This window comes from Ovis canadensis, chromosome X, assembly GCF_042477335.2.
Source record: "Ovis canadensis isolate MfBH-ARS-UI-01 breed Bighorn chromosome X, ARS-UI_OviCan_v2, whole genome shotgun sequence".
Lineage (NCBI taxonomy): Eukaryota > Metazoa > Chordata > Mammalia > Artiodactyla > Bovidae > Ovis > Ovis canadensis.
In genome coordinates, this window is record NC_091727.1 from 52,576,802 (window position 1) to 52,603,307 (window position 26,506).

At 37.4% G+C, this 26,506-nt stretch overlaps 1 protein-coding gene across 1 annotated transcript in view; it reads left to right on the forward strand.

Annotated features, from left to right (window-relative positions):
* Window positions 1-26,506, forward strand: part of WNK3 (WNK lysine deficient protein kinase 3) — a 194,039-nt gene that overhangs the window by 157,483 nt on the left and 10,050 nt on the right. Inside the window, exons 18-21 of the mRNA XM_070291607.1 lie at window positions 840-930; window positions 1,469-1,599; window positions 2,296-2,915; window positions 5,284-5,495. Coding sequence (XP_070147708.1) covers window positions 840-930; window positions 1,469-1,599; window positions 2,296-2,915; window positions 5,284-5,495 — 1,054 coding nt within the window. The remainder of the gene's footprint in view (window positions 1-839; window positions 931-1,468; window positions 1,600-2,295; window positions 2,916-5,283; window positions 5,496-26,506) is intronic.

The window sequence follows — 26,506 nt, forward strand, 5'->3', positions numbered from 1 at the left end:
TTCACTTCAGGCGATCTTCCTTCAGACAAATGCTAAATCCTATTCTTTGAGCTTTTCAATACTTTTTAATTTTCTAAATTTGTAGGGGCCATTCTCAGGTTTCCCAAAGTATTTGTGGCTGTGTATATTAATTTTTTGTATGAGTTATTATAAGGAATTTATTTTTAAAGTACTCAGAAACAGCAGTTAATTCTTATTTTTCGGGGGAAAAATGGGAATACAAGAAGAGGGAAGTGTGATTTTATAGTCAGCTGTGGCCTGATGTTAACAATTTTTAGAGTTTGAATTTCAAATAATTTTGAGATCCATTTTAAATTAAATTTCTGTGTGATTACATAATGTAATAAATTTGATTTGGTAATATATTTCTGTAAATCTAAATGCCTAGATATCTTGATTTTCTGTGTTTATCATGTGTGTCAGGCATCTTTAACTGTCTTAAGTAATATAAGCATAGATGAAAATTTCCATTTTAAGATCATAAGATTTAACTAACTTTTTTTTTTTAGCAAGTTGGTATAATGAAGGTTCTTTAGTTCAGATTTTAATTTTCAGTTTTCAAAGTTGCTATGATAAAAAATATTCTAGGGTAGAAATTTAATATTCTATGATTTTATTTATCTGAAGTCTAAATAATATTTTTAAAGAAAAAGAAGGCTTAATTCCTGTAAGTTCAATACTTCAGGTTTAGTCTGACATAGTACTATTAATAGAAATATACATAGCATTTTGTTTTTGATTGCTAATTGGTCCATACAAGAAACTCCAATGGTATAAATAACTGCTCTGCCTCATGTAAATTATTACCATTTTGGCTTTCCTCTTTTTGTCTCCATTAGGAGATGTCCCCAGATGCTTCACTTCCGGGAGATCCAGAGGCCTATCCTGCTGCTGTGTCAAGTGGTGGAGCCATTCATCTGCAGACAGGAGGTGGATATTTTGGCCTAAGCTTTACTTGTCCTAGTCTCAAAAATCCTATTAGCAAGAAATCCTGGACTCGCAAATTAAAAAGCTGGGCATACAGGCTACGGCAGTCAACCAGCTTTTTCAAGAGATCAAAAGTCCGTCAAGGTAGTGTGCTTACAGTCAGGGACATAGACTAGGTAACATCATTTTTCATTTACTTCTGTTTCTTTCTGTTGTTATTCATACACAAATCTTGCCACCTTTTCCATATAGCCCATGTATGTAACACATCCCATTAATGTCATTTCCATTTTATTTTTCCTTTTGTAACTAATTGTTTTAAAGTATTCATTTCATATGGACACTAAGTCTCAGGATAAATCTTGAAATGTCTGATTTAGAGGTAGGGGCTTCTACAGTGTTGCTTATTACATTAACACTTTTTTAATTGTCTAGCAGGAGTTAAGCTTTTTCTACTTTTCTTCATTTCTGGTAATGCAAACAAATGTAATATTAACAAACAATTTTCTCCTTTCTGCTTACAATTTGGCAAAACTTGCAGTGGAAACAGAAGATACGAGATCAGCTGTTGTTCCTGACCCCATTCATCTGACAGGAGAGTCCACAACTGATACTAGGTCTTTGAGTAAATGTAAAGCAACGAGTGGATCATTTCAGCGGGGTCGGTTTCAGGTTTGTGTCTTTGGTAGAATCATTTTCTATAGGGGCATTATGAAAGGTGACAGCATTGAAGATCTAGGTCTGTAGATGGTAATTATTTTAAATGTAGATTATTATCATATTTAATTTTTCCCCCTTATATGCATCTTCTCACCTTCTGTAGCCATCCACTAAAGGTGAGTCTAAAGAAATGAGGATTTTAGTAACTGGAACAGAACATAGATCTGTGTCATTGTTTTTTGGTGGGTGGTTGGGTCATCTTTTTTATAAATCTAATTTCATGTCCTTTAGAATCTTGGCAATTAAAATATTTTAAATTTTTTATTGAAGTATATATGGTTTATAAAATGGTGTTAGTTGTATGTGCACCTATGGAATGTTTTAATTGCAGAATTGTATTTGAGCAATATGTAGCCAACTGAATTTACAAAGGGCCCAACCGAAAACCTTTGAATATGGCAAGAATAAATGGGATTTTTTTAAACTTTTTTTTTCCTTTGGTTGCTCCATGTGACATGCAGAACTTCCCTGACTAGGGGTCAAATCTATGGCCCCTGCAGTGAAAGTATTTTAAAGTTTTGGTATTATCAATGTGTGTACATCACAGAAGACCATCCAATTGTCTATACCATATAATATATTGAATTTCTTTGTGGGTTTACTCTTTGGTTAGGCAGAGCCAGCCACCTCTGCCTTTTTGTATTTCAGGTGATTACAGTTCCCCAGCAGGAGTCAGCGGAAGTGACATCTTTTGGAATAGAACACATATCAACATTCAATAAAATGACAAGTCAGTCTAGTGAAGAAACTTTAGCCTTTACTGACACAGCAAAGTCTCAATTTGTAGAAATGGAACCTGTCACACACAATCCACAAACTTCACTTTCTTCTCAGAAGTTACAAGCTCTTCACGAAACCTTCAAAGAAGATCCAAGAATTTCCAAACAAACTGACAACTTTTCATCTTTTAGTATAGCTTGTGAAACTGATATATCTTCGATGACTACAGAAAAGGAATTGGAAGAAAATTCAGCCACAGGAAGTAGCATGCAGTCTGGATCTGAACTACTTAAAGAGAGAGAGATACTTACTGCTAGGAAACAGCCTAGCTCTAATAGTGAATTTTCAGCTGCTCTTCCTGACAGAGGGAAATCAGTGGCAAAGACTGGTACAGAGAGAGAAAAGCACTTACCACTCTGTGAAGAAAAAGCCTGTGTTCAAACACAGAGCTCACACTTTTATTCACCGTCTTCCCCAATGAGCAGTGATGATGAGTCAGAAATAGAGGATGAGGACTTAAAGGTGGAGCTTCAAAGATTAAGAGAAAAGTAAGAACTGTTTCTCTTTTGTAACAAATCTGATTGCTTTGGGTTTTATAGAACTAAGTATTTGACTGGTAGCTAATTGAGATTGGTGACATTTTGTGCTGTGTGATTAGTCACTCAGTTGTGTCCTACTCTTTGAGACCCCATGGACTGTAGCCCGCCAGGCTCCTCTGTCTATGGGGATTGTCCAGGCAAGAATATTGGAGTGGGTCGCAATGCCCTCCTCCAGGGGATCTTCCCAACCTAGGGATTGAACCCAGGTCTCCTGCATTGCAGGCAGATTCTTAACCATCTGAGCCACCAGGGAAGCCTGGAGTGGGTAGTCTATCCCTTCTCCAGGGGATCTTCCCGACCCAGGAATTGAACCAGGGTCTCTTGCATTGCAGGTGGATTCTTTACCAGCTGAGCTACCAGAGAAGCCCTGGTGACATTTTAATGATTCAAAAAAATTTATGATTGAAAACTACAAAGATAGCATCAGATCCCAGAGGCTAAGGGCTCAGTCCCACAAGACTGCCCCCTTCAGGTGCCCATCACAAGTCCAAGTAGTGTTACCTATGCTTCTGACCAACCTGTTACCACAGGTTTCCACAAACCTCTCCTCAGGTTTGATTAACTTGCTAGAATGGCTTATAGAACTCAGGAAAACAGTTTTCTTACTAGATTATTGGTTTATTATAAAAGGATGCAACTCAAGAACAGCCAGATGGCAAGGTATAGAAGGGGCAAGGAACTTCATGGCCTCTGAGGAGTGCTACTATCCCAGCACCTCCATGCCTTCATCAACCTGGAAGCTCTCAGAATCCCTGTAATTCACAGATTTTTATGGAAACTTCATTATGTAGGCATGATTGAGTAAATCATTGGCCATTGGTAATTAATTCAACCTCCAGCCTCTTTTCCCTCCTTAGAGGTACCCATCCTTAGGGGCTATCCAAAAGTCATTTTGTGATTTAAAGGGGCTTGTTTTGAATAATGAGACATTCCTTTATCACTCTGGAAATATTTCAGGAACTGGAGCTATTTGAGGACAAAAGACCAAACATTGTAACAAAAGATTCTCTGATCACTCTTACTATTTAGAAAATTACAAGGGTTTTAGGAACAGTGTGCCAGGAATAGGGACCGAGATCAAATAACATCTTTTTAAATTATAAATCATAATATTACAACAGTAAAAATGCACACAAAACAGTCTATTTCTCATGCTATAACCTCATTTCTCATAGGCAACCACTGGTATATAACTTGTCTGTCATTTTTTATGCATTTACAAATATAGTTTTTAAGTTTATAAAAGTAGGATCATAATATACATGTTATTCTGCATTTTTTGGCTTAACATTGTCTCCTCTTCATGTTTGCACAAATAATCTTTATTCCATGCATTGGGATAGCATATAGCCATTTAAAGTTTATTTGTGTGTATGTGTGCACAGTTGCATCTAACTCTTTGCAACCCCATGAACTGTAGCCTGCCAGGTTCCTCTGTCCATGAAATTTTCCAGGCAAGAATACTGGAGTGGGTTGCTATCTCCTTCTCAAGGGCATCTTTCCTACCCAGGGATTAACCCCTCATATCCTGCATTGGCAGGTGGATTCTTCACCACTGCACCACCTGGAAAGCCCCAAAGTTTATTTAATCCCTCCTTAATGAGAATTTCAGTTTTATCCCATATTTTGCTTATATAAAAAATGTTGAAGTGAACATCCTTTTATGTTTGTGTACTTATATTAGAAGGATAGATACCTAAAAGTGGAATTGCTGGATTAGAGGTTTGTACAAGTGCCTGTTTTCCCACTCCTTCACAACATTAGACTGGGTGTTATTGATTCTTTTAATTTTATTCCACTCAGATGAATAAAAATTATTTTTAAAATTTGTGTTCTAATTAATACTAAGGTTGTACATCATCTCATATTTATTAGCTACTTGTATATCCTTTCCTTTAGAGTTACTTTTTCTTATTATTTCCCCCCCTTTTCTATACAGTCATTGATTTTTGGCAGATATTTATATGTTCTGAATATTAACCTTTTACTATGTTGAAAATTTTTTTCCTATTTATACTTGTAACATATAATCATGCTAATATTATCAGTACTATGTAACTTTAATTTTTTAAATTATCTTTTACTATATTGAGGTTTTATAAATTTGTTCTTGTCAATTTATTGAGCTTTTTCTTTATGTCTGATTAATGTTGCACTTAAGGAAGGCACTGATCATCTTAGTTTTGTGAAAATATTCTGTATTTCCACATTCTTAATCTAAATTGCTCGTTAAACTTTACTTGTACTGGTAGAGTTCCTTGGCTCATCTATATGGCTCCTGTGCCATTAAAGTGCTTTCTGCATGATTTTCCTTCAGACATATTCAGGAGGTGGTAAATCTTCAAACCCAGCAGAATAAGGAGCTACAGGATCTCTATGAACGCCTTCGAGCGATTAAAGATAGCAAAGTCCAATCATCAGAAGCTCCTGTATCACCTGCATCACCACGTAGACCAAGATCTTTAAAAAGCAAACTTCGAAGCCGTCCCCAGTCCTTGACACGTGTGGACAGTGGCACAGTTGCTACAGGTAAATAAGTCTTATAAGTGATTTTAAAAGCCAGGTCAAAGATCAGCAAAATTAGAAAAGGAACACTAATAAACTTATTTTTTATTAACCTAAGATTATTTAAAGAAGTACACATTTTTCTGACATTCTTTTCTTTTTGGTGCTGAATGTTTGTCAATGAAATAATGATAAGAATAGGTGATAGATTTTGGAGAGCAGATGAGTGTTGTTTTCATTTGGAAAACAAATACCTGGAAGCCCAATTTCAATCCCCAAAACAGTTTTTGAAATGTTGGTAGTCAATGTGAACCACTGGTCTAGCATTTGGAGTTTGTTGAGGAGTTTGTTGCTAACAAAGATAATCTTGAAAGTAAAGTCATGTTCTATCTGATGTAAGAGATCTTTATTTATTATGAGAATATTAGAAAAAAAATGTATGTCTTTGAATTTGTAAAAAGAGATGATCAATCTCTACTTAACTAATAAACAAGTTAATCACATCAGACTTCCTTGGTTCCATCTGCATAGTCAAGAAGAGGGTTGAGGGTGAACTATAAGGGTATGTGTGAGATCTCAACAGAATTTGTGGTAGACAGAATAATGATTCCCCCCAAAGATGTCCATGTACAAATTCTTGCAGCCTATGATTATGTTCAGTTGTATGGCAAAGGGTAATTGAGGTTGTAGATGGAATTAAAGATGGTAATCAACATTTTAAAATAGATATCCTGGATTATCTGAGTGGGCCCAGTGTAATCACAATGTTCCTCTGAAGTACAAGAGGCAGAAGAAAGGGTCAGAGAAAAGATGTGAAAAAGGAAGCAGTGTCAGAGAGAATGCAGCATTACTGGCTTTGAAGGTGGCAGAAAAGGGTCACAAACCAAGGAATACAGGCAGCCCTTAGAAGCTAGAAAAGGCTGGGGAACTTTGAAAAAACAAGGTTAATTATTCACAGGTTATGCGGGGTGCACATTCTGTGGGGCTACATAATGAGAGGTTTGGTTGGGATATAAGAAACAGGAGCACACACTAGAGAGCAAGAGCAAACATTAGCAGACCTGGGGTTCTTCATTTATTTGGGTTAAGGGTGGGGTACCTAGGGTTTTGCAAGTTCACTCCTTATAAGTTAAATTCAGTTCAGTCGCTCAGTTGTGTCCGACTCTTTGCGACCACATGAATCAAAGTACGCCAGGCCTCCCTGTCCATCACCAACTCCCGGAGTTCACTCAGACTCACATCCATCCAGTCAGTGATGCCATCCAGCCATCTCATCCTCTGTTGTTCCCTTCTCCTCCTGCCCCCAGTCTTTCCCAGCATCAGAGTCTTTTCCAATGAGTCAACTCTTTGCATGGGGTGGCCAAAGTACTGGAGTTTCAGCTTTAGCATCAGTCCTTCCAATGAACACCCAGGGCTGATCTCCTTCAGAATGGACTCTTTGGATCTCCTTGCAGTCCAAGGGACTCTCAAGAGTCTTCTCCAACACCACAGTTCAAAAGCATCAATTCTTTGGTGCTCAGCGTTCTTCACAGTCCACCTCTCACATCCATACATGACCACAGGAAAAACCATAGCCTTGACTAGATGGACCTTCGTTGGCAAAGTAATGTCTCTGCTTTTGAATATGCTATCTAGGTTGGTCATAACTTTTCTTCAAAGGAGTAAGTGTTTTAATTTCATGGCTGCAGTCACCATCTGCAGTGATTTTGGAGCCCAAAAAATAAAGTCTGACACTGTTTCCACAGTTTCCCCATCTATTTGCCATGAAGTGATGGGACCAGATGCCATGATCTTCATTTTCTGAATGTTGAGCTTTAGGCCAACTTTTCACTCTCTACTTTCACTTTCATCAAGAGGCTTTTGAGTTCCTCTTCACTTTCTGCCATAAGGGTGGTATCATCTGCATATCTGAGGTTATTGATATTTCTCCCGGCAGTCTTGATTCCACCTTGTGTTTCTTCCAGTCCAGCGTTTCTCATGATGTACTCTGCATCTAAGTTAAATAAGCAGGGTGACAATATACAGCCTTGACATACTCCTTTTCCGACTTGAAACCAGTCTGTTTTTCCATGTCCAGTTCTAACTGTTGCTTCCTGAACTGTATACAGATTTATCAACAGGCAGGTCAGGTGGTCTGATATTCCCATCTCTTTCAGAATTTTCCACAGTTTATTGTGATCCACACAGTCAAAGGCTTTGGCATAATCAATAAAGCAGAAATAGATGTTTTTCTGGAACTTTCTTGATTTTTCCATGATCCAGCAGGTGTTGGCAATTTGATCTCAAATTTAAAAAGAGAGCAGGAATTAAAGCACACGGAGGGAAAAGCAGGATCACTCAAATGATCAGTTTTCTAGGTCAGCCAGGACTTTCTAAAAGGGCAGCTTCATGGGTGGGGTGGCCTGGATCTTTATCTAGTTGTATAGCTGGCACTGTGTTTATTTGAGATAGATTTTTTTGAAATGTATTGTTTTGTTGTTAGGTCATGTCCCACTCTTTTGAGAACCCATGGGCTGTAGCCTGCCAGGCTCCTTTGTCCATGAGATTTCCCAGGCAAGAATACTGCAGTGGGTTGCCATATCCTTCTCCAGGGAATCTTCCCAATCCAGGAATCTTTTATGTCTTCTGCACTGGCAGGCAGATTCTTTACCACTGAGCCACTTTGAAATACATACCTCAGCAATCAAAAGCGTAATGCCAACCTAACTCTACACCTAAAGCAACTAGAAAAGGAAGAAATGAAGAACCCCAGGGTTAGTAGAAGGAAAGAAATCTTAAAAATTAGGACAGAAATAAATGCAAAAGAAACAAGAGATCATAGCAAAAATCAACAAAGCCAAAAGCTGGTTTTTTGAGAAGATAAATAAAATTGAGAAACCATTAGCTATGCACATCAAGAAACAAAGGGAGAAAAATCAAATTAATAAAATTAGAAATGAAAATGGAGAGATCACAACAGACAACACAGGAATACAAAGGATCATAAGAAACTATTATAAATGGACAACTTGGAAGAAATGGACAAATTCTTAAAAAGTACAACTTTCCAAAAGTGAACCAGGAATAAATAGAAAATCTTAACAGACCCATCACAAGCACGGAAATTGAAACTGTAATCAGAAATCTTCAAGCAAACAAAAGCCCAGGACCAGACAGCTTCACAGCTGAATTCTACCAAAAATTTAGAGATGAGCTAACACCTATCCTACTCAAACTCTTCCATAAAATTGCAGAGGAAAGTAAACTTCCAAACTCATTCTATGAGGCTACCATCAACCTAATACCAAAACCTGACAGAGATGCCACAAAACAAGAAAAAATACAGGCCAATATCACTGATGAACATAGATGCAAAAATCCTTAACATAATTCTAGCAGACAGAATCTAACAACATATTAAAAAGGTCATACATCATGACCCAATGGGCTTTATCCCAGGGATGCAAGGATTCTTTAATACCCGAAAATCACAGTAATAAACCACATTAACTAATTGAAAAATAAAAACCATATGATTATCTCAATAGATGCAGAGAAAGCCTTTGACAAAATTCAACATCCATTTATGACAAAAATCTTCCAGAAAGCAGGAATAGAAGGAACATACGTCAACATAATAAAAGCTATATCTGACAAACCCACAGCAAACATTATCCTCAATGGTGAAAATTTGAAAGCATTTCCCCTAAAATCAGGAATAAGACAAGGGTGCCCACTTTCACCACTACTATTCAACATAGTTTTGGAAGTTTTGGCCACAGCAATCAGAGCAGAAAAAGAAATAAAAGGAATTCAAATTGGAAAAGAAGAAGTAAAACTCACTGTTTGCAGATGACATGATCCACTACATAGAAAGCCCTAAAGATTCCACCAGAAAATTACTAGAGCTAATCAATGAATATAGTAAAGTTACAGGATATAAAATCAACACACAGAAATCCCTTGGATTCCTATACACTAACTGAGAAAACAAAGAGAAATTAAGGAAACAACTCCATTCACCATTGCAACGAAAAGAATAAAATACTTAGGAATATATCTACCTAAAGAAACTAAAGACTTCTATATAGAAAACTATAAAACACTGGTGAAAGAAATCAAAGAGGACACAAATAGATGGAGAAATATACCACATTCATGGATCAGAAGAATCAATATAGTGAAAATGAGTATACTACCCAAAGCAATCTATAGATTCAATGCAATCCCTATCAAGCTACCAACAGTATTTTTCAGATAACTAGAACAAATAATTTCACAATTTGTATGGAAATACAAAAACTTCGAATACCCAAAGCAATCTTGAGAAAGAAGAATGGAACTGGAGGAATCAACCTGCCTAACTTCAGGCTCTACTACAAAGCCACAGTCATCAAGACAGTATGGTACTGGCACAAAGACAGAAATATAGATCAATGGAACAAAATAGAAAACTCAGAGATGAATCCACGCATCTATGGACACCTTATCTTTGACAAAGGAGGCAAGAATATATAATGGAGAAAAGACAATCTCTTCAACAAGTGATGCTGGGAAAACTGGTCAACCACTTGTAAAAGAAAGAAACTAGAACACTTTCTAACACCATACACAGAAGTAAATTCACAATGGATTAAAGATCTAAACGTAAGACCAGAGACTATAAAACTAGAGGAAAACATAGGGAAAAAAACACTCTCCAACATAAATCACAGCAGGATCATCTATGACCCACCTCCCAGAGTAATGGAAATAAAAGCAAAAGTAAACAAATGGGACCTGATTGAACTTAAAAGCTTTTACACAACGAAGGAAACTATAAGCAAGGTGAAAAGACAGCCTTCAGAATGGGAGAAAATAATACCAAGTGAAGCAACTGACATTGAATTAATCTCAAAAATATAGAAGCAGCTCATGCAGCTCAATTCCAGAAAAATAAATGAATCAATCAAAAAATGGGCCAAAGACTAAACAGACATTTCACCAAAGAAGACATACAGATGGCTAACAAACACATGAAAAGATGCTCAACGTCACTCATTATCAGAGAAATGCAAATCAAAACACAATGAGGTACCACCTCACGCTGGTCAGAATGGCTGCTATCAAAACGTCTACAAGCAATAAATGCTGGAGAGGGTGTGGAAAAAAAGTAACTCTCTTCCACTGTTGGTGAGAATGCAAACTAGTACAGCCACTATGGAGAACAGTACGGAGATTCCTTAAAAAGCTGGAAATAGAACTGCCATACGACCCAGCAATCCCACTGCTAGGTATACACACCGAGGAAACCAGAACTGAAAGAGACCCGTGTACCCCAGTGTTCATCACATCACTGTTTATAATAGCCAGGACATGGAAGCAACCTAGATGTCCATCAGCAGACGAATGGATAAGAAAGCTGTGGTACATATACACAATGGAGTATTACTCAGCCATTAAAAAGAATACATTTGAATCAGTTCTAACGAGGTGGATGAACCTGGAGCTGATTATACAGAGTGAAGTAAGCCAGAAAGTGAAACACCATTACAGTATACTAATGCATATATATGGAATTAAGAAAGATGGTAATGATAACCCTGTATGCATGACAGCAAAAGAGACAGATGTATAGGACAGTTTTTTGGACTCTGTGGGAGAGGGCAAGGGTGGGATGATTTGGGAGAATGGCATTGAAACATGTATATTATCATATGTGAAACCTATCGCCAGTCCAGGTTAGATGCATGATACAGGGTGCTTGGGGCTGGTGCACTGGGATGACCCAGAGGGATGGGATGGGGAGGGATGTGGGAGGGGGGTTCAGGATGGGGAACACATGTACACCCATGAAAAAAAAAAAAGCTTAATGCCAGGCACTTACTTATATTACAATCAAACAAACTAATTGTCAGGCACTTGCACTACACCACATCTTTCTAATCAACCATGGGATCTCATGGTAAGAAAACGTGCCTTTGGAGATTGCCTTTTTTGACTCAGAACATTGTCTTTGCTATTCTTTAAGTTATTTTGTGTTTTAATACCTTGTTCCTTTTTTTTCTGTGTAATATTCCATGGCATGACAAGGCATGATGTATCACAGCTTGTTTATCTATTTTCCTTTAGAAAGACATTAGGATTGTTTCAATGTTCAGTTTTACAAATAAAGCTGCTGTAAATATTCATGTGCAGCTTTCCAGTTCACTTGGATAAAATACTCAGAAATAAAATTGCTCAGTCATATATATGTACATTTAAAATTTTTAACAAATTTCAAAACTGTTTTCCTAAGCAGCTGCATCATTTTCCATTTCCATCAGTAATGTGTGAAACTTCTGGTTTCTCTGGATGCTCTCAGTATATCATATTACTGGTATTCTTAAGTTTAACAAATCTAATAGGTGTGTGGTAGTATTACATGGTGGTTTTAATTTTCATTTCCCTGATGATTTGTGATATTAGACATTTTGTCCCTTATGCTTATTTGCTATCCATATATCCTCTTTGGTTTAGTGCCTATTTCAGACTTTTGCCATTTTTTGTATCCTGTTTTTTTAGAAGGATTTATAAAGAATTAGTGTTAATTTTTCCTTAATTGTATGGTAGAATTAAACAATAAAGCCATTTGGACCTTGGTTTTGTATATTAGAGATATCAGTTCAGTCTCCTTCCTTGTTATAGTTCTGTTAAGATTTTTCTCTTTCCATGAGTCAGTGTTTGTGATTTTATAGAAACTTGGCCCTTTCAAATTACCAAATTTGTTGCCATATGATTTTTCATAGAATTCTCTTAAAATCTTTTTTATTTCTCTAAGATTTATAGTGATGTCCCCTCTTTTATTTATTTTTATTTTAGTACTTTGAATCTTTTCTCTCTTTTGGTTTTCCTTGGTCAGACTAGTAAAAGGATTGTCAATTTTGTTGATATTTAGAAAAAACAACTTTTCGTTTCACTGACTTTCTTTTATAGTTTTTCTTTTCTTTATTTCCATTCTAATCTTTATTATTTCCTTCTTTCTACAGGCTCTAGTTTACTCTTCTTTTAAAAGTTTTTTCTAGAATAAACTCAATGAGATCCATACTAGATAACACTGACTTTTATCAGTTGAATTATGATATGCATAGGTATGAATCTCATTGATATTTTTTCTGCCCCTTTCTGTTCACCTTTTGGAACTTCCATTATGCATATTTTGTAATGCTTGATGGTATTCCACAGGCCTTCAAGGTTTTCTTCATTTTGTTTCATTCTCAGAGTGGATTTCCCTATTATGTGATCTTCTTATGGCTGATTCTTTCTTTTGCTCACTCATATCTGCTATTGAGCCCCTCTAGTGAATGTATGTCCCATTTTGGAGAAGGCAGTGGCACCCCACTCCAATACTCTTGCCTGGAAAATCCCATGGATGAAGGAGCCTGGTAGGCTGCAGTGCATGTGGTCGCTAAGAGTCGGACACGACTGAGCGACTTCACTTTCACTTTTCACTTTCATGCATTGGAGAAGGAAATGGCAGCCCACTCCAGTATTCTTGCTGGAGAATCCCAGGGACAGGGGAGCTTGGTGGGCTGCCGTCTATGGGGTTGCACGGAGTCGGACATGACTGAAGTGACTTAGCAGCAGCAGCGGCAGTGAATGTATTCCAGTTTTTATACTTTTCAACTCCAGAATTTCTCTTTAAAAAAAAAAAACTAATTTCTGTCTCTTTATTTATATTCTCTATTTGGTGTGAGATACTGTTATCATACTTTAATTTTTTACGCAGTTTCCTTAAATTTGAATACATCTATAATAGCTGATTTTAAAGGCTTTATCTACTACATCCAAAATGTAGGCCTCTTTCAGGATTTTTTTTTCACTCTTTTTTTTTCCTTCTCAATGTATGTGATATACATTCCTATTTCTTAGCATTTTTGTGATGAAAACTGGATGTTGTAGATTGTAATAGCTCCTATGGCAGATTCTTCCACCCCTTCCCTCACCAGAGTTTGTTGTTGTTGCTGTTTTTTGTTTGTTATTCTGGTTTTATTTTCTTGTTGCTGTGTATTTGCTTAGTGATTTTACTTCCCTAATTCTGTATTCCTTGAGTTATTTGTTAGCTAGAAAATTTTTAAAGCCTGGTATTCTGGGGTTCACACCTCGGCCAGTACATTTAATGGTGAGCAAGTAATTGGTCAGAAAGAAAGTGAAAGTGTTAGTCACTCAAATCATGCCTGACTCTTTGACCCCATGGACTGTAGCCCACCAGTCTCCTCTACCCATGGAATTCTGCAGGCAAGAATACTGGAGTGGGTAGCCATTCCCTTCTCCAGGGGATCTTCCCCAACCAGGGATTAAATTCAGGTCTCCTGAATTGCAGGCAAAGATTTTATTAAATGCCTTGTCTGGTTGTTGTTGCCAAGGAAATTTCTGTGAGAAGGCACACCTTCAGGCTTCAGTTTGCAAGGCATATTTGCAGTTTACTTCTGCTTGCCCATTAACTCACATTCAGTCAGAATTAAAGTGACTCGTCCTTTTCCTGTTTCAGGTCTTTCCTGTCCTGGCAGATGTTTACATTCCTGGGGATATGACAGAGGTTTTCAAAGTTTCCTATGGTCATCTAGTTGTCCTGAAAAGTGAAAGTCAGTAGTGTCCAACTCTTTGGAACCCCATGGACTATACAGTCCATGGAATTCTCTAGGCCAGAATACTGGAGTGGGTAGCGTTTCCCTTCTCCAGGGGATCTTCCCAACCCAGGGATTGAACCTAGGTCTCCTGCAATGCAGGCAGATTCTTTACCAGCTAGAAAGCCCAAAATTACTAGAGTGGGTAGTCTTTCCTTTCTTCATGGGATCTTCTCAACACAGGAATCAAACCAGAGTCTCCTGCATTGTAGGCAGATTCTTTAGCAACTGAACTATCTAACATTCTTTTTAAGTTGTAGATCAGGCTCTTATTTGCCCCAACTGAAATCATAGTCTTAAGCATCTGAGTTGTTGCCAAGCACTTTCCTTTTGTTTCAGCAATGTCCTGGAGGTAGCTCCCTACCTCTCCCCACTCCCTCATACCTATGCCTGGCAGGGCTGAACTGAACTCTGAGTGAAATCAAACATCTACCTCACTAAGAATAGAGATTTCCCCAGACTATTGGACAATATATTGATTTTGCTCTAGGGATGGTGCTTTTGTTGTTATTGTTGTTCAGTCACTAAGTCTTGTCCGACTCTTTGTGACCCCATGGACTGCAGCATGCCAGGTTTCTCTGTACTCCACTATCTCCTGGAGTTTGCTCAAACTTATGTCCATTGAATCAGTGATGCTATCTAACCATCTCATCCTCTGTTGCCCCCTTCTCCTTTTACCTTCAGTCCTCCCAGCATCAAGGTCTTTCCCAGTGAGTCAGCTCTTTGCATCAGGTGGCCAAAGTATTGCAGCTTCAGCATCAGTCCTTCCAATGAATATTCAGGGTTGATTTCCTCTAGGACTGACTGGTTTGATCCCCTTGCAGTCCAGTGGACTCTCGAGTCTTCTCGAGCACCACAGTTGCTTAGAAGAGAGCTCAAAAGAGTTTTTTCTCCATTGTTGCAGTGCTGGGTTTTGGCTACTGCAACACTGAGCTGAGGAGAAAGCGGGGATGTGAACTGCCACAGTTTAAAATGTCATAGACCTCAGTAGTTTGTCCTGGGTAAATGAGTTTTATTTTGTTCTTTGGATAATTCTCAGAGTTCTGAAATGGTTGGCTTTAGTTGTTTTGCCCATATTTTCATTGTCTTAAAAGTAAGTTTAGCTAGATCCTTACTCTGCAGTTTTAGAAGGCCTTCTCCTCCCTCTTCTTCTATTTTCTGAAAAAGTTTGTGTTGAATTATCATTTCTTCTTTAAATGTCTCGAAAAATTTTCAGGTGAAACCATGTGGGCCCAGAAGACTTATTTTTTGGAGATTTATAACTGCAAGTTCAAATTCTTGAATAGTAGTCATAGGATTATGCAAATTCTTGAATAGTAGTTATAGGATTATGCAGTAGTGATAAATTTCCTATTGGGTGAGTTTTGATAGTTTGTGGTTTTTGAGAACTTGATCCATTTCATCTATGTTGCTGAATATTTTTGTTTAGAGTTGTTTATTATTATCTTTGTAATATCTTGGATATCTGTAGTGATATCACTCCTTTCATTCCTGATATTTGTAATTTGTGTCTTCTTTTTTTTTTCTTTGTCAGTCTGGATAGAGGTTTATCAATTTTGTTAATCTTTTCAAAGATCTAGCTTTGCCTTTATTTATTTTCTCTGTTGTTTTCCAATTTTAAATTTCATTGATTTCTGCTCTTATCTTTATTATTTCCTTCCTTATACATGCCTTGTTTTTATTTCACTCTATTTCTGGTTTCTTAAAATGGAGGCTTAGATTTTTAATGTGAGACCTTTCTTTTTACAATACAAGCATTTCATGCTAAAAAATACAAGTATTTGATGCTATAAATTTTCCTTATAAGCACTACTTTGTTGCATCTACTAAGATTTTTTAAAATTAAGCTTTATTTTGGTGGGATAGTTTTAGATTTATGAAAAAGTTTTTAAGATAGTACAGAAAGTTTCCATACATTTCACACCCAGTTTCCCCAATTATTAGCATCTTATACATTAGTATGGTACATTTATCACAAATAATGAATCAGTCTTAATATATGATTGTCAACTGAAGTCCATATTTTACATTGATTTCCTTAGTTTTTACTTTATATCCTGTTTCCGTCCCAGGATCTCATCTAGGACACCACATTATATTTAGCAGTCATGTATCCTAGGCTCCTTTTGACTTAACAGTTTCTCAGACTTTCCTTGTTTTTAATGACCTGACAATTTTGAGGAGTACTAGTCAGTTATTTTGAAGAATTTTATTCTTGAACACTTCTTTACTTACCATTGTTGGGGAGAAAGAAGTTTTTCTCTTTCCTTCTAAGTTCTTCTGACTGGTCTAAGAATTAAATTAACAGAAAACAAATTAATAGGAAAAAAATCAAACAAAAGTTTAATAACATGTATACTTTTATTAGGAGAGAGACCTAATTATAGGAGAAACCCAGGAAAACTCACCAAAATGACTGAAGCCCTCACCTAAAATACCATCTTTATCTAACGACAAAAGAAGATGTTGGGGAAACCTCAAAGGGGAGTAACGCATTTCCCATGAAGATGGAAAAACAAATATTTGCTGGGCCATGCAGAGAAAATGAGACACAGAATGGACTCTGATCTTGAGGCCTGCCTAGATTTACCCCATGCGGCACAGTGGTAAAGAATCTGCCTGCAAATGTAGGAGATGCAGGAGACAAGGGCTCAATCCCTGAGTCAGAAAGATCCCCTGGAGTAGGAAAGAGCTACAGTCCATGGGTTTCCCTGGTGGCCCAGATGGTAAAGAATCTGCCTGTAATGCAGGAGAGCAGGATTTGATCCCTGGATCAGGAAGATCCTTTCTAGAAGGGAATGGCTACCCACTCTAGTATGCTTTTTTTTTTTTTTTTTTGACAGGTATGTAGTGGATTTATCTTGGGTTTTTGTTGTTGTTTGTTTGTTTTAATTTATTTATTTTAATTGGAGGCTAATTACTTTATAATATTGTAGTGGTTTTGCCATACATTGACATGAATCAGCCATGGGTGTACATGTGTTCCCCATCATGAGCCCCCCTGCCACCTCCCTCCCCATCCCATCCCTCTGGGTCATCCCAGTGCACCAGTCCCGAGCACCCTGTCTAATGCATAGAACCTGGACTGGTGATCCATTTCACATATAATAATATACATGTTTCAATGCTATTCTCTCAAATCATCCCACCCTCGCCTTCTCCCACAGAGTCCAAAAGACTGTTCTATACATCTGTGTCTCTTTTGCTGTCTTGCATATAGGGTTATCGTTAACCATCTTTCTAAATTCCATATATATGCGTTAGTATACTGTATTGGTGTTTTTCTTTCTGGCTTACTTCACTCTGTAAAATAGGCTCCAGTTTCATCCACACTCCAGTATTCTTGCCTGGACAATTCCATGGACGGAGGAGCTTGGCAGGCTGCAGTCCATGGAGTGGCAAAGAGTTGGACATGACTGAGCAACACTTTCACAAAGACACCAGAAGACTCTCCAAGCTCATCTTGTATATTTCCTGCTCCTAGAAGCCATTGTTTCCACAAAGAACCATAAATCATTTTATTGGAAAACAGATTAGAAACCAAGATCTGGGTGCTTGGTGTACTCCTTGCTTCTGGGATGTCATTGCTTCTAGATTCTTTTAGCTGACAGATAAAGAATATGCATACCAACTCATATATATCCATGTCTATGAATATTTCTATATGTAACCATCTGTATCTATATTAAATACACATTGATATTATTATCTCCAACTCTAATCCATTACCATATGGATTATATAGCCTTCTCTTGTTTATCTATAACCTCCCAGTCCAACAGTGAGAGGCTCTCACCATCCTCTTTCCCTTTATTTAATTGCTCAATTTCAGTATAACATATAGTGGTTTCAAATTTGTTAATTTGTAACCCAATGGGAAATACCTTTATCAACTAGAATGCAGTGCTTATGTATAGTTTCTTTTGCCTTTAATATTAATGGTGCCACTCATTTCCAAAGTTATGTAGGTCAGCACTTGTTCCTCTACTCCTTTATGTGAGATTCTATTATACATTTGTAGGAGATCCAACCAGTCCATCCTAAAAGACATCAGTCCTGAATATTCATTAGAAGGACTGATGCTGAAGCTGAAACTACAATACTTTGGCCAACTGATGTGAAGAACTGACTCATTTGAAAAGACCTTGATGCTGGGAAAGATTGAATGTGGGAGGAGAAGGGGACAACAGAGGATGAAATGGTTGGATGGCATCACCAACTCAATGGACATGAGTTTAAGTAAACTCTGGGAGTTGGTCATGGACAGGGAGGCCTGGCATGCTGCAGTCCATGGGGTCACAAAGATTCAGACACAACTGAGTGACTGAACTGAACTGAACTTAATATGATTAGGTTCTTTTGTTACATTCTGGGATTCCATCTTGGGATTCCCAACCTCCTAAATGATTTTTAAAAATTTTTATACATTTCATTCCTATATTTTGTTGGCTCTCTCTGCTGTAAAGTTCTATCAGTCAGTTTAGTTGCTCAGTCACGTCCAGCTCTTTGCAACCATCTCATCCTGTGTTGTCCCCTTCTCCTCCCACCTTCAATCTTTCCCAGCATCAGGGTGTTTTCCAATGAGTCAGTTCTTTCCATCAGGTGGCCAAAGTATTGAAGCTTCAATTTCAGCATCAGTCCTTCCAATGTATATTCAGGACTGATTTCCTTTGTGATTGACTGGTTTGATCTTCTTGCTGTAAAGTTCTATATTTTTTTGACAAATGCATCCTGTCCTGGGATCTTATGACCTCCTAAGTGATTTAAAATTTTTCCACACACTAAGTTTTATTCTTTATTCTCTAGAGCCTTTATGTTTTGATATGCTGTATTTTGGGGGCTTTTTCAGTTCCAAATTTTTTCTTACTTCTCTTGGGACTTCCTCTTTCTTCCATGTTTATTTGGTTATGTTGTTTAATTTCCACATGTTTTGAGATTTTTCTTATTATCTCTGTTACTAATTTGTACTTCAGTTTCATGTTGATCAGAGAATATATTTTCAGTGGTTTTGATTACTTTCAATTTGTTCAGATTTGTTTTATGACCCAAGATATGGTTTATTTAGGTGAATGTTTCATGTGCACTTGAAAATAATGTAAACCCTGTTGTTGTTTAGTAGAGTTTTCTATAAATGTTGGTTAGATCTAGATGTTTGAATGGTATTGTTCAATTATTATGTATCCTTGCTCATTTACTATGCACTACTTCTATTGTTTTTTAAAATCTTTATTGAAATATAGTTGCTTTACAATGTTGTATCAGTCTGCTATGCAGCACAGTGAATCAGCTCTATGTATACATATATCCTCTCTTTTCTGGATTTCCTTCCAATTTAGGTCACCAAAGGCCATTGAGTAGAGATACCTGTGCTATACAGTAGGTTCTCATTAGCTATCTGTTTTATATGTAGAGATGTATATATGCCAGTCACAATCTCATTCATCCCACCTGCCCTCTCCCCAAACCACATTACTACTTCTATTGTTGACTGAGAGAAGAGTGTAGAAGACTCCAACTGTAATTGTAGATTTGTCTCTTTCTCCTTTCAGTTCTATCAGTTTTTGCCTCATGTATTTGAGGCTGCAGTTACAGACACAGCATTGTTTTATCTTCTTGGTTAATTCTTTTAGTATTATGTATTCTTCTTTATTCTTAGGTATTTTTGCTTGCTTTCATGTCTCCTTTGTCTGAAATTAAATACCCATTCCATCTTTCTTTTGGTTAGTGTTTGCATGGTGTATGTTTTTCATCCTTTTAGTTTTAATCTGTCTATATTATTACATTTGAAGTGAGTTTCTTACAGATAACTTTCGGTCACATGAAAAAGAATCCATTCTGGTAGTCCTTGTTTTTCATTTTTTTTAAGCCACTTATAGTGAATGTAATGATCAATATGTTTGAATTTTGGTCTGTCATATTTTAAATCTGTTTTCTGTTCATATTTTTCATTCCTTCCCCTTTTCTACCTTCATTTGGTTTATTCAAATGTACTTTTAATATTCCATTTCAGTTTATCTATTATGTTTTCTCTTCATTTCTTTTTCATTTTAAGTGGTTGTTCTAGGGATTATAGCTTTGCAGTCTACCTAAAATCAATCTTTTACTACTTCAAGGGGAATGTAGAAACCTTACATTCATATAGGTTTCTTTATTCTTTATAATTATCTTATGTATTCCATCTACATATATGGAAAGCTGTATCACACTGCATTATAATTTTCATTTTCACTTGGGTTTCAGGGTATCTGATATACCATTTCTGTTTGTCTGCCTTCATTTCATGCTATTTGATGTTCCCTTCCTTTAGTGTTCTTCCTGTGTGTGTGTATGTGTGCGTGCACGCACGTGCTCAGTAACGTCCAACTCTGAGACTCCATGCATTGTAGCCTGCCAGGCTCCTCTGTCCATGGAATTTTCCAGGTAAGAATACTGGAGTGGGTTGCCATTTCCTTCTTGAGGGAATCTTACCCACCCAGGGATTGAACCTGTATCCCTTGCATCTTCTACGTTCGCAAGTAGATTCTTTATCACTGCCCAGCCTGGAAAGCCCTTCCTTTAGTGTTACTCTTTTAGAACATATCTACTGGTGACAAATTCTTTTAACTCTTTTTCATCTGAGAACGTCTTTTTTCACACTTTGATTCCTGAAGGATATTTTTGCTGTATACAGAATTTGGGGTTGACACATATCTTTAAGCATTTTAAAAATATTATGCCACTTCTTTATAGTGTCCATGATTTGTAATGACAAATCCATAGAAATTCGACTCATTGTTTTCCTGTATAAAATTCCTACATTGTTTTTCTCTGGTTGCCTTCAGAATTTTTCTTCTCTTTAATTTTCAATATTTTTTCTGAAAATTATTTCTGTTTCAGCAATTCTTATGTATCTTGGCATGAGGTTCTTTGTGTTTATTTCTGTTCTGAGTTCACTGAGCTTCTTGAATATGTGGATTTACATCATTTGCCAAATTTAGCAATTTATCAGCAAATATTTCTTCAGATATTTTTTTCTTATCATGCTCTTTTTTTTCTCTCCTTCTAAGACTCTGATGACACAAATTTTAGACCTTTTAATCTTGTCCCGTAGGTCCCTTAGTTTCTGTGCATGTTTGAGTTTCAGTATTATTTGTCTGTTGTTTAAATGGAATTTTTTGTAGAGTGAGTGGAATGAGTGAATTAGGTGAGGGAAATTAAGAAGTATAAACTTCCAGTTACAATTAAACGAGTCACGGGGATGAAATATATAGTATGAAAAATATAGTCAATAAAAATGCACTATCTTTTTGTGGTGACAAAGATGGGCAAAAGATACAAATTTCCAGTTATAAGATAAATAAGTAGTAGGGATGTAATGTATAACACAATTAACACTGCTGTATGTTTTATGAAAGTTGTTAACAGGGTAAATCTGTGTTCTTACCACAAGAAAAAGAATCTTTTTCTTTTACTTTGTTATGTATATGAGATGGTAGATGTTCACTAAAGTTATTGTGGTAATCATTTCATAATGTATTCTAGTCCAAATCATTACGCTGTATACCTTAAACTTATGCAGCGCTATCTCAATAAAACTGGGAAAAATTGAATTTTCTTTTATCATCTCCCTTCTGTTACTGAGTTCATCCAAGGAGATTTTTTGGTGAGTGTTTTTTGTTGTTACTGTTTTTGTATATTTTTTGGTTCTAAAATTTCATGTATGTTCTATTTCTTTGTTAAGATTTCCACTTTTCTCATTCGGTTCAGTAGTTTTGTGATTACCTATTTGAGCATTTTTATAATAGCTGCTTTAGAGTATTTATCAGACAATTCCAACACGATAGCCTTGACTAGATGGACCTTTGTTGGAAAAGTAATGTCTTTGCTTTTTAATATGCTGTCTAGGCTTTGGTTTTTCCAGTGGTCATGTATGGATGTGAGAATTGGACTGTAAAGAAAGCTGAGTGCTGAAGAATTGATGCTTTTGAACTGTGGTGTTGGAGAAGACTCTTGAGAGTCCCTTGGACTGCAAGGAGATCCAGCCAGTCTACCCTAAAGGAGATCAGTCCTGGGTGTTCATTGGAAGGACTGATGTTGAAGCTGAAACTCCAGTACTTTGGCCACCTGATGCAAAGAGCTGACTCATTTGAGAAGACCCTGATGCTGGGAGAGATTGAGGACAGGAAGAAGGGGACGACAGAGGATAAGCATTACTGACTCAATGGACATGGGTATGGGTGGACTCCAGGAGTTGGTGATGGACAGGGAGGCCTGGTGTACCACGGTTCATGGGGTCACAAAGAGTCGGACATGACTGAGCGACTGAACTGAACTAGGTTGGTCATAACTTTCCTTCCAAAGAGTAAGCGTCTTTTAATTTCATGGCTACAGTCACCATCTGCAGTGATTTTGGAGTCCCCCAAAATAAAGTCTGACACTGTTTCCACTGTTTCCCTGTTTGCCATGAAATGATGGGACAAGATGCCATGATCTTAGTTTTCTAAATGTTGAGCTTTAAGTCAACTTTTTCACTCTCTTTCATTCTCATCAACAGGCTTTTTAATTGTTCTTCATTTTCTGCCATAAGGGTGGTGTCATCTGCATATCTGAGGTTATTGATATTTCTCCTGGTAATCTTGATTCCACCTTGTGCTTCATCCAACCCAGCATTTCTCATGATGTACTCTGCATATAAGTTATATAAGCATGGTGACAATATACAGCCTTGACGTACTCCTTTTCCTATTTGGAACCAGTCTGTTGTTCCGTGTCCAGTTCTAACTGTTGCTTCCTGACCTGCATATAGGTTTCTCAAGAGGCAGGTCAGGGGGTCTGGTATTCCCATCTCTTTCAGAATTTTCCACAGTTTATTGTGATCCACACAGTCAAAGGCTTTGGCATAGTCAATAAACCAGAAATAGATGTTTTTCAGGAACTCTGTTGCTTTTTCAACGATCCAGTGGATGGTGGCAATTTGATCTCTGGTTCCTCTGCCTTTTCTAAAACCAGCTTGAACATCTGGAAGTTCATGGCTCATGTATTGTTGAAACCAAGCTTAGAGAATTTTAAGCATTACATTGCTAGCATGTGAGATGAGTGCAATTGTGTGGTAGTTTGAGTATTCTTTGGCATTGCCTTTCTTTGGGATTGGAATGAAAACTGACCTTTTACAGCCCTGTGACCACTGCTGAGTTTTCCAAATTTGCTGGCATATTGAGTGCAGCACTTTCACAACATCATCTTTAAGGATTTCAGATAGCTCCACTGGAATTTCATCACCTTCACTAGCTTTGTTTGTAATGATGCTTCCTAAGGCCCACTTGACTTCACATTCCAGGATGTCTGGCTCTAGGTGAGTGATCACACCATTGTGATTGTCTGGGTCGTGAAGATCTGTTTTGTATATTTCTTCTGTGTATTCTTGCCTCCTCTTGTTAATATCTTCTGCGTCTGTTAGGTCCATACCATTTCTGTCCTTTGAACCCATCTTTGCATGAATGTTCCCTTGGTATCTCTAATGTTCTTGAAGAGATCTCTAGTCTTTTCCATTCTATTGTTTTCCTCTATTTCTTTGCACTGATCACTGAGGAAGGCTTTCTTATCTCCCCTTGCTATTCTTTGGAACTCTGCATTCAAATAGGTATATCTTTCCTTTTCTCCTTTGCTTTTCACTTGTCCTCTTTTCACAGCTATTTGTAAGGCCTCCTCAGACAGCCATTATGCTTTTTGCATTTCTTTTTCTTGGGGATGGTCTTGCTCCCTGTCTCCTCTACAATGTCATGAACCTCCATCCATAGTTCATCATGCACTCTGTCTATCAGATCTAGTCCCTTAAATCTATTTCTCACTTCTACTGTATAATCATAAGGGATTTGATTTAGGTCATACCTGAATGGTCTAGTGGTTTTCCCCACTTTCTTCAATTTAAGTCTGAATTTGGCCATGAATTCTCATGATCTGAGCCACAGTCAGCTCCCTTTCTTCTTTTTGCTGACTGTATAGTTTCTCCATCTTTGGCTGCAAAGAATATAATCAATCTGATTTCAGTGTTGGCCATCTGGTGATGTCCATGTGTAGAGTCTTCTCTTGTGTTGTAGGAAGAGGGTGTTTGCTATGACCAGTGCGTTCTCTTGGAAAAACTCTATTAGCCTTTGCCCTGCTTCATTCTGCATTCCAAGGGCAAATTTGCCTGTTACTCAAGGTGTTTTTTTTTTTTAGAATGTATAAATTTTTAAACTGTTTTTTAATATAAGTGTATTTATTTTAATTGGAGGCTAATTACTTTACAATATTGTATTGGTTTTGCCATACATCAACATGAATCTGCCACAGGTATACACATGTTACCCATCCTGAGCCCCCCTCCCTCCTCCCTCCCCATACCATCCCTCTGGGTTGTCTCAGTGCACCAGCCCCAAGCATCCAGTATCATGCATTGAATCTAGACTGACTATTCATTTCATATATGATATTATACATGTTTCAGTGCCATTCTCCCAAATCATCCCACCCTTGCCCTCTCCCACAGAGTGCAAAAGACTGCATCTGTGTCTCTTTTGCTGTCTCACATACAGGGTTATCATTACCATCTTTCTAAATTCCATATATATGCGTTAGTATACTGTATTGGTGTTTTTCTTTCTGGCTTGCTTCACTCTGTACAATAAGCTCCAGTTTCATCCACCTCATTAGAACTGATTCAAATGTATTCTTTTTAATGGCTGAGTAATACTCCATTGTGTATATGTACCACAGCTTTCTTATCCATTTGTCTGCTGATGGATATCTAGGTTGCTTCCGTGTCCTGGCTATTATAAACAGTGCTGCGATGAACATTGGGGTACACGTGTCTCTTTCAATTCTGGGTTCCTCGGTGTATATGCCCAGCAGTGGGACTGCTGGGTCATAAGGCAGTTCTATTTCCAGTTTTTTAAGGAATCTCCATACTGTTCTCCACAGTGGCTATACTAGTTTGCATTCCTACCAACAGTGTAAGAGGGTTCCCTTTTCTCCACACCCTCTCCAGCATTTATTGCTTGTAGACTTTTGGATCGCAGCCATTCTGACTGGAGTGAAATGGTACCTCATTGTGGTTTTGATTTGCATTTCTCTGATAATGAGTGATGTTGAGCATCTTTTCATGTGTTTGTTAGCCATGTGTATGTCTTCTTTGGAGAAATGTCTGTTTAGTTCTTTGGCCCATTCTTTGATTGGGTCATTTATTTTTCTGGAATTGCACTGCAGGAGTTGCTTGTATATTTTTGAGATTAGTTGTTTGTCAGTTGCTTCATTTGCTATTATTTTCTCCCATTCTGAAGGCTGTCTTTTCACCTTACTTATAGTTTCCTTTGTTGTGCTGCTGCTGCTGCTAAGTCACTTCAGTCGTGTCTGACTCTGTGTGACCCCATAGACGGCAGCCTACCAGGATCCTCCGTCCCTGGGATTTTCCAGGCAAGAACACTGGAGTGGGTTTCCATTTCCTTCTCCAATGCATGAAAGTGAAAAGTGAAAGTGAAGTCACTCAGTCTTGTCCGACCCTCAGCGACCCCATGGACTGCAGCCTTCCAGGCTCTTCTGTCGTTGGGTGCCATTGCCTTCTCTGCCTTTGTTGTGCAGAAGCTGTTAATTTTAATTAGGTCCCATTTGTTTATTTTTGCTTTTATTTCCGATATTCTGGGAGGTAGGTCATAGAGGATCCTGCTGTGATTTATGTCGGAGAGTGTTTTGCCTATGTTCTCCTCTAGGAATTTTATAGTTTCTGGTCTTACATTTAGATCTTTAATCCAGTTTGAGTTTATTTTTGTATTTGGTGTTAGAAAGTGTTCTAGTTGCAAATGACATGATCCTCTACATAGAAAACCCTATAAGACTCCACCAGAAAATTACTAGAGCTAATCAATCAATATAGTAAAGTTGCAGGCTATAAAATCAACACAGAGAAATCCCTTGTATTCCTATACACTAATATAGGAAACAATTCCATTCACCATTGCAATGAAAAGAATAAAATACTTAGGAATATACCTACCTAAAGAAATGAAAGACCTATATATAGAAAACTATAAAACACTGATGGAAGAAATCAAAGAGGACACTAATAGATGGAGAAATATACCATGTTCATGGATCAGAAGAATCAATGTAGTGAAAATGAATATACTACCCAAAGCAATCTACAGATTCAGTGTAATCCCTATCAAGCTACCAGCGGTATTTTTCACAGAGGTAGAACAAATAATTTCACAATTTGTATGGAAATACAAAAAACCTCAAATAGCCAAAGCTATCTTGAGAAAGAAGAATGGAACTGGAGGAATCAACCTGCCTGACTTCAGGCTCTACTACGAAGCCACAGTCATCAAGACAGTATGGTACTGGCACAAAGACAGACATATAGATCAGTGGAACAAAATAGAAAGCCCAGAGATAAAT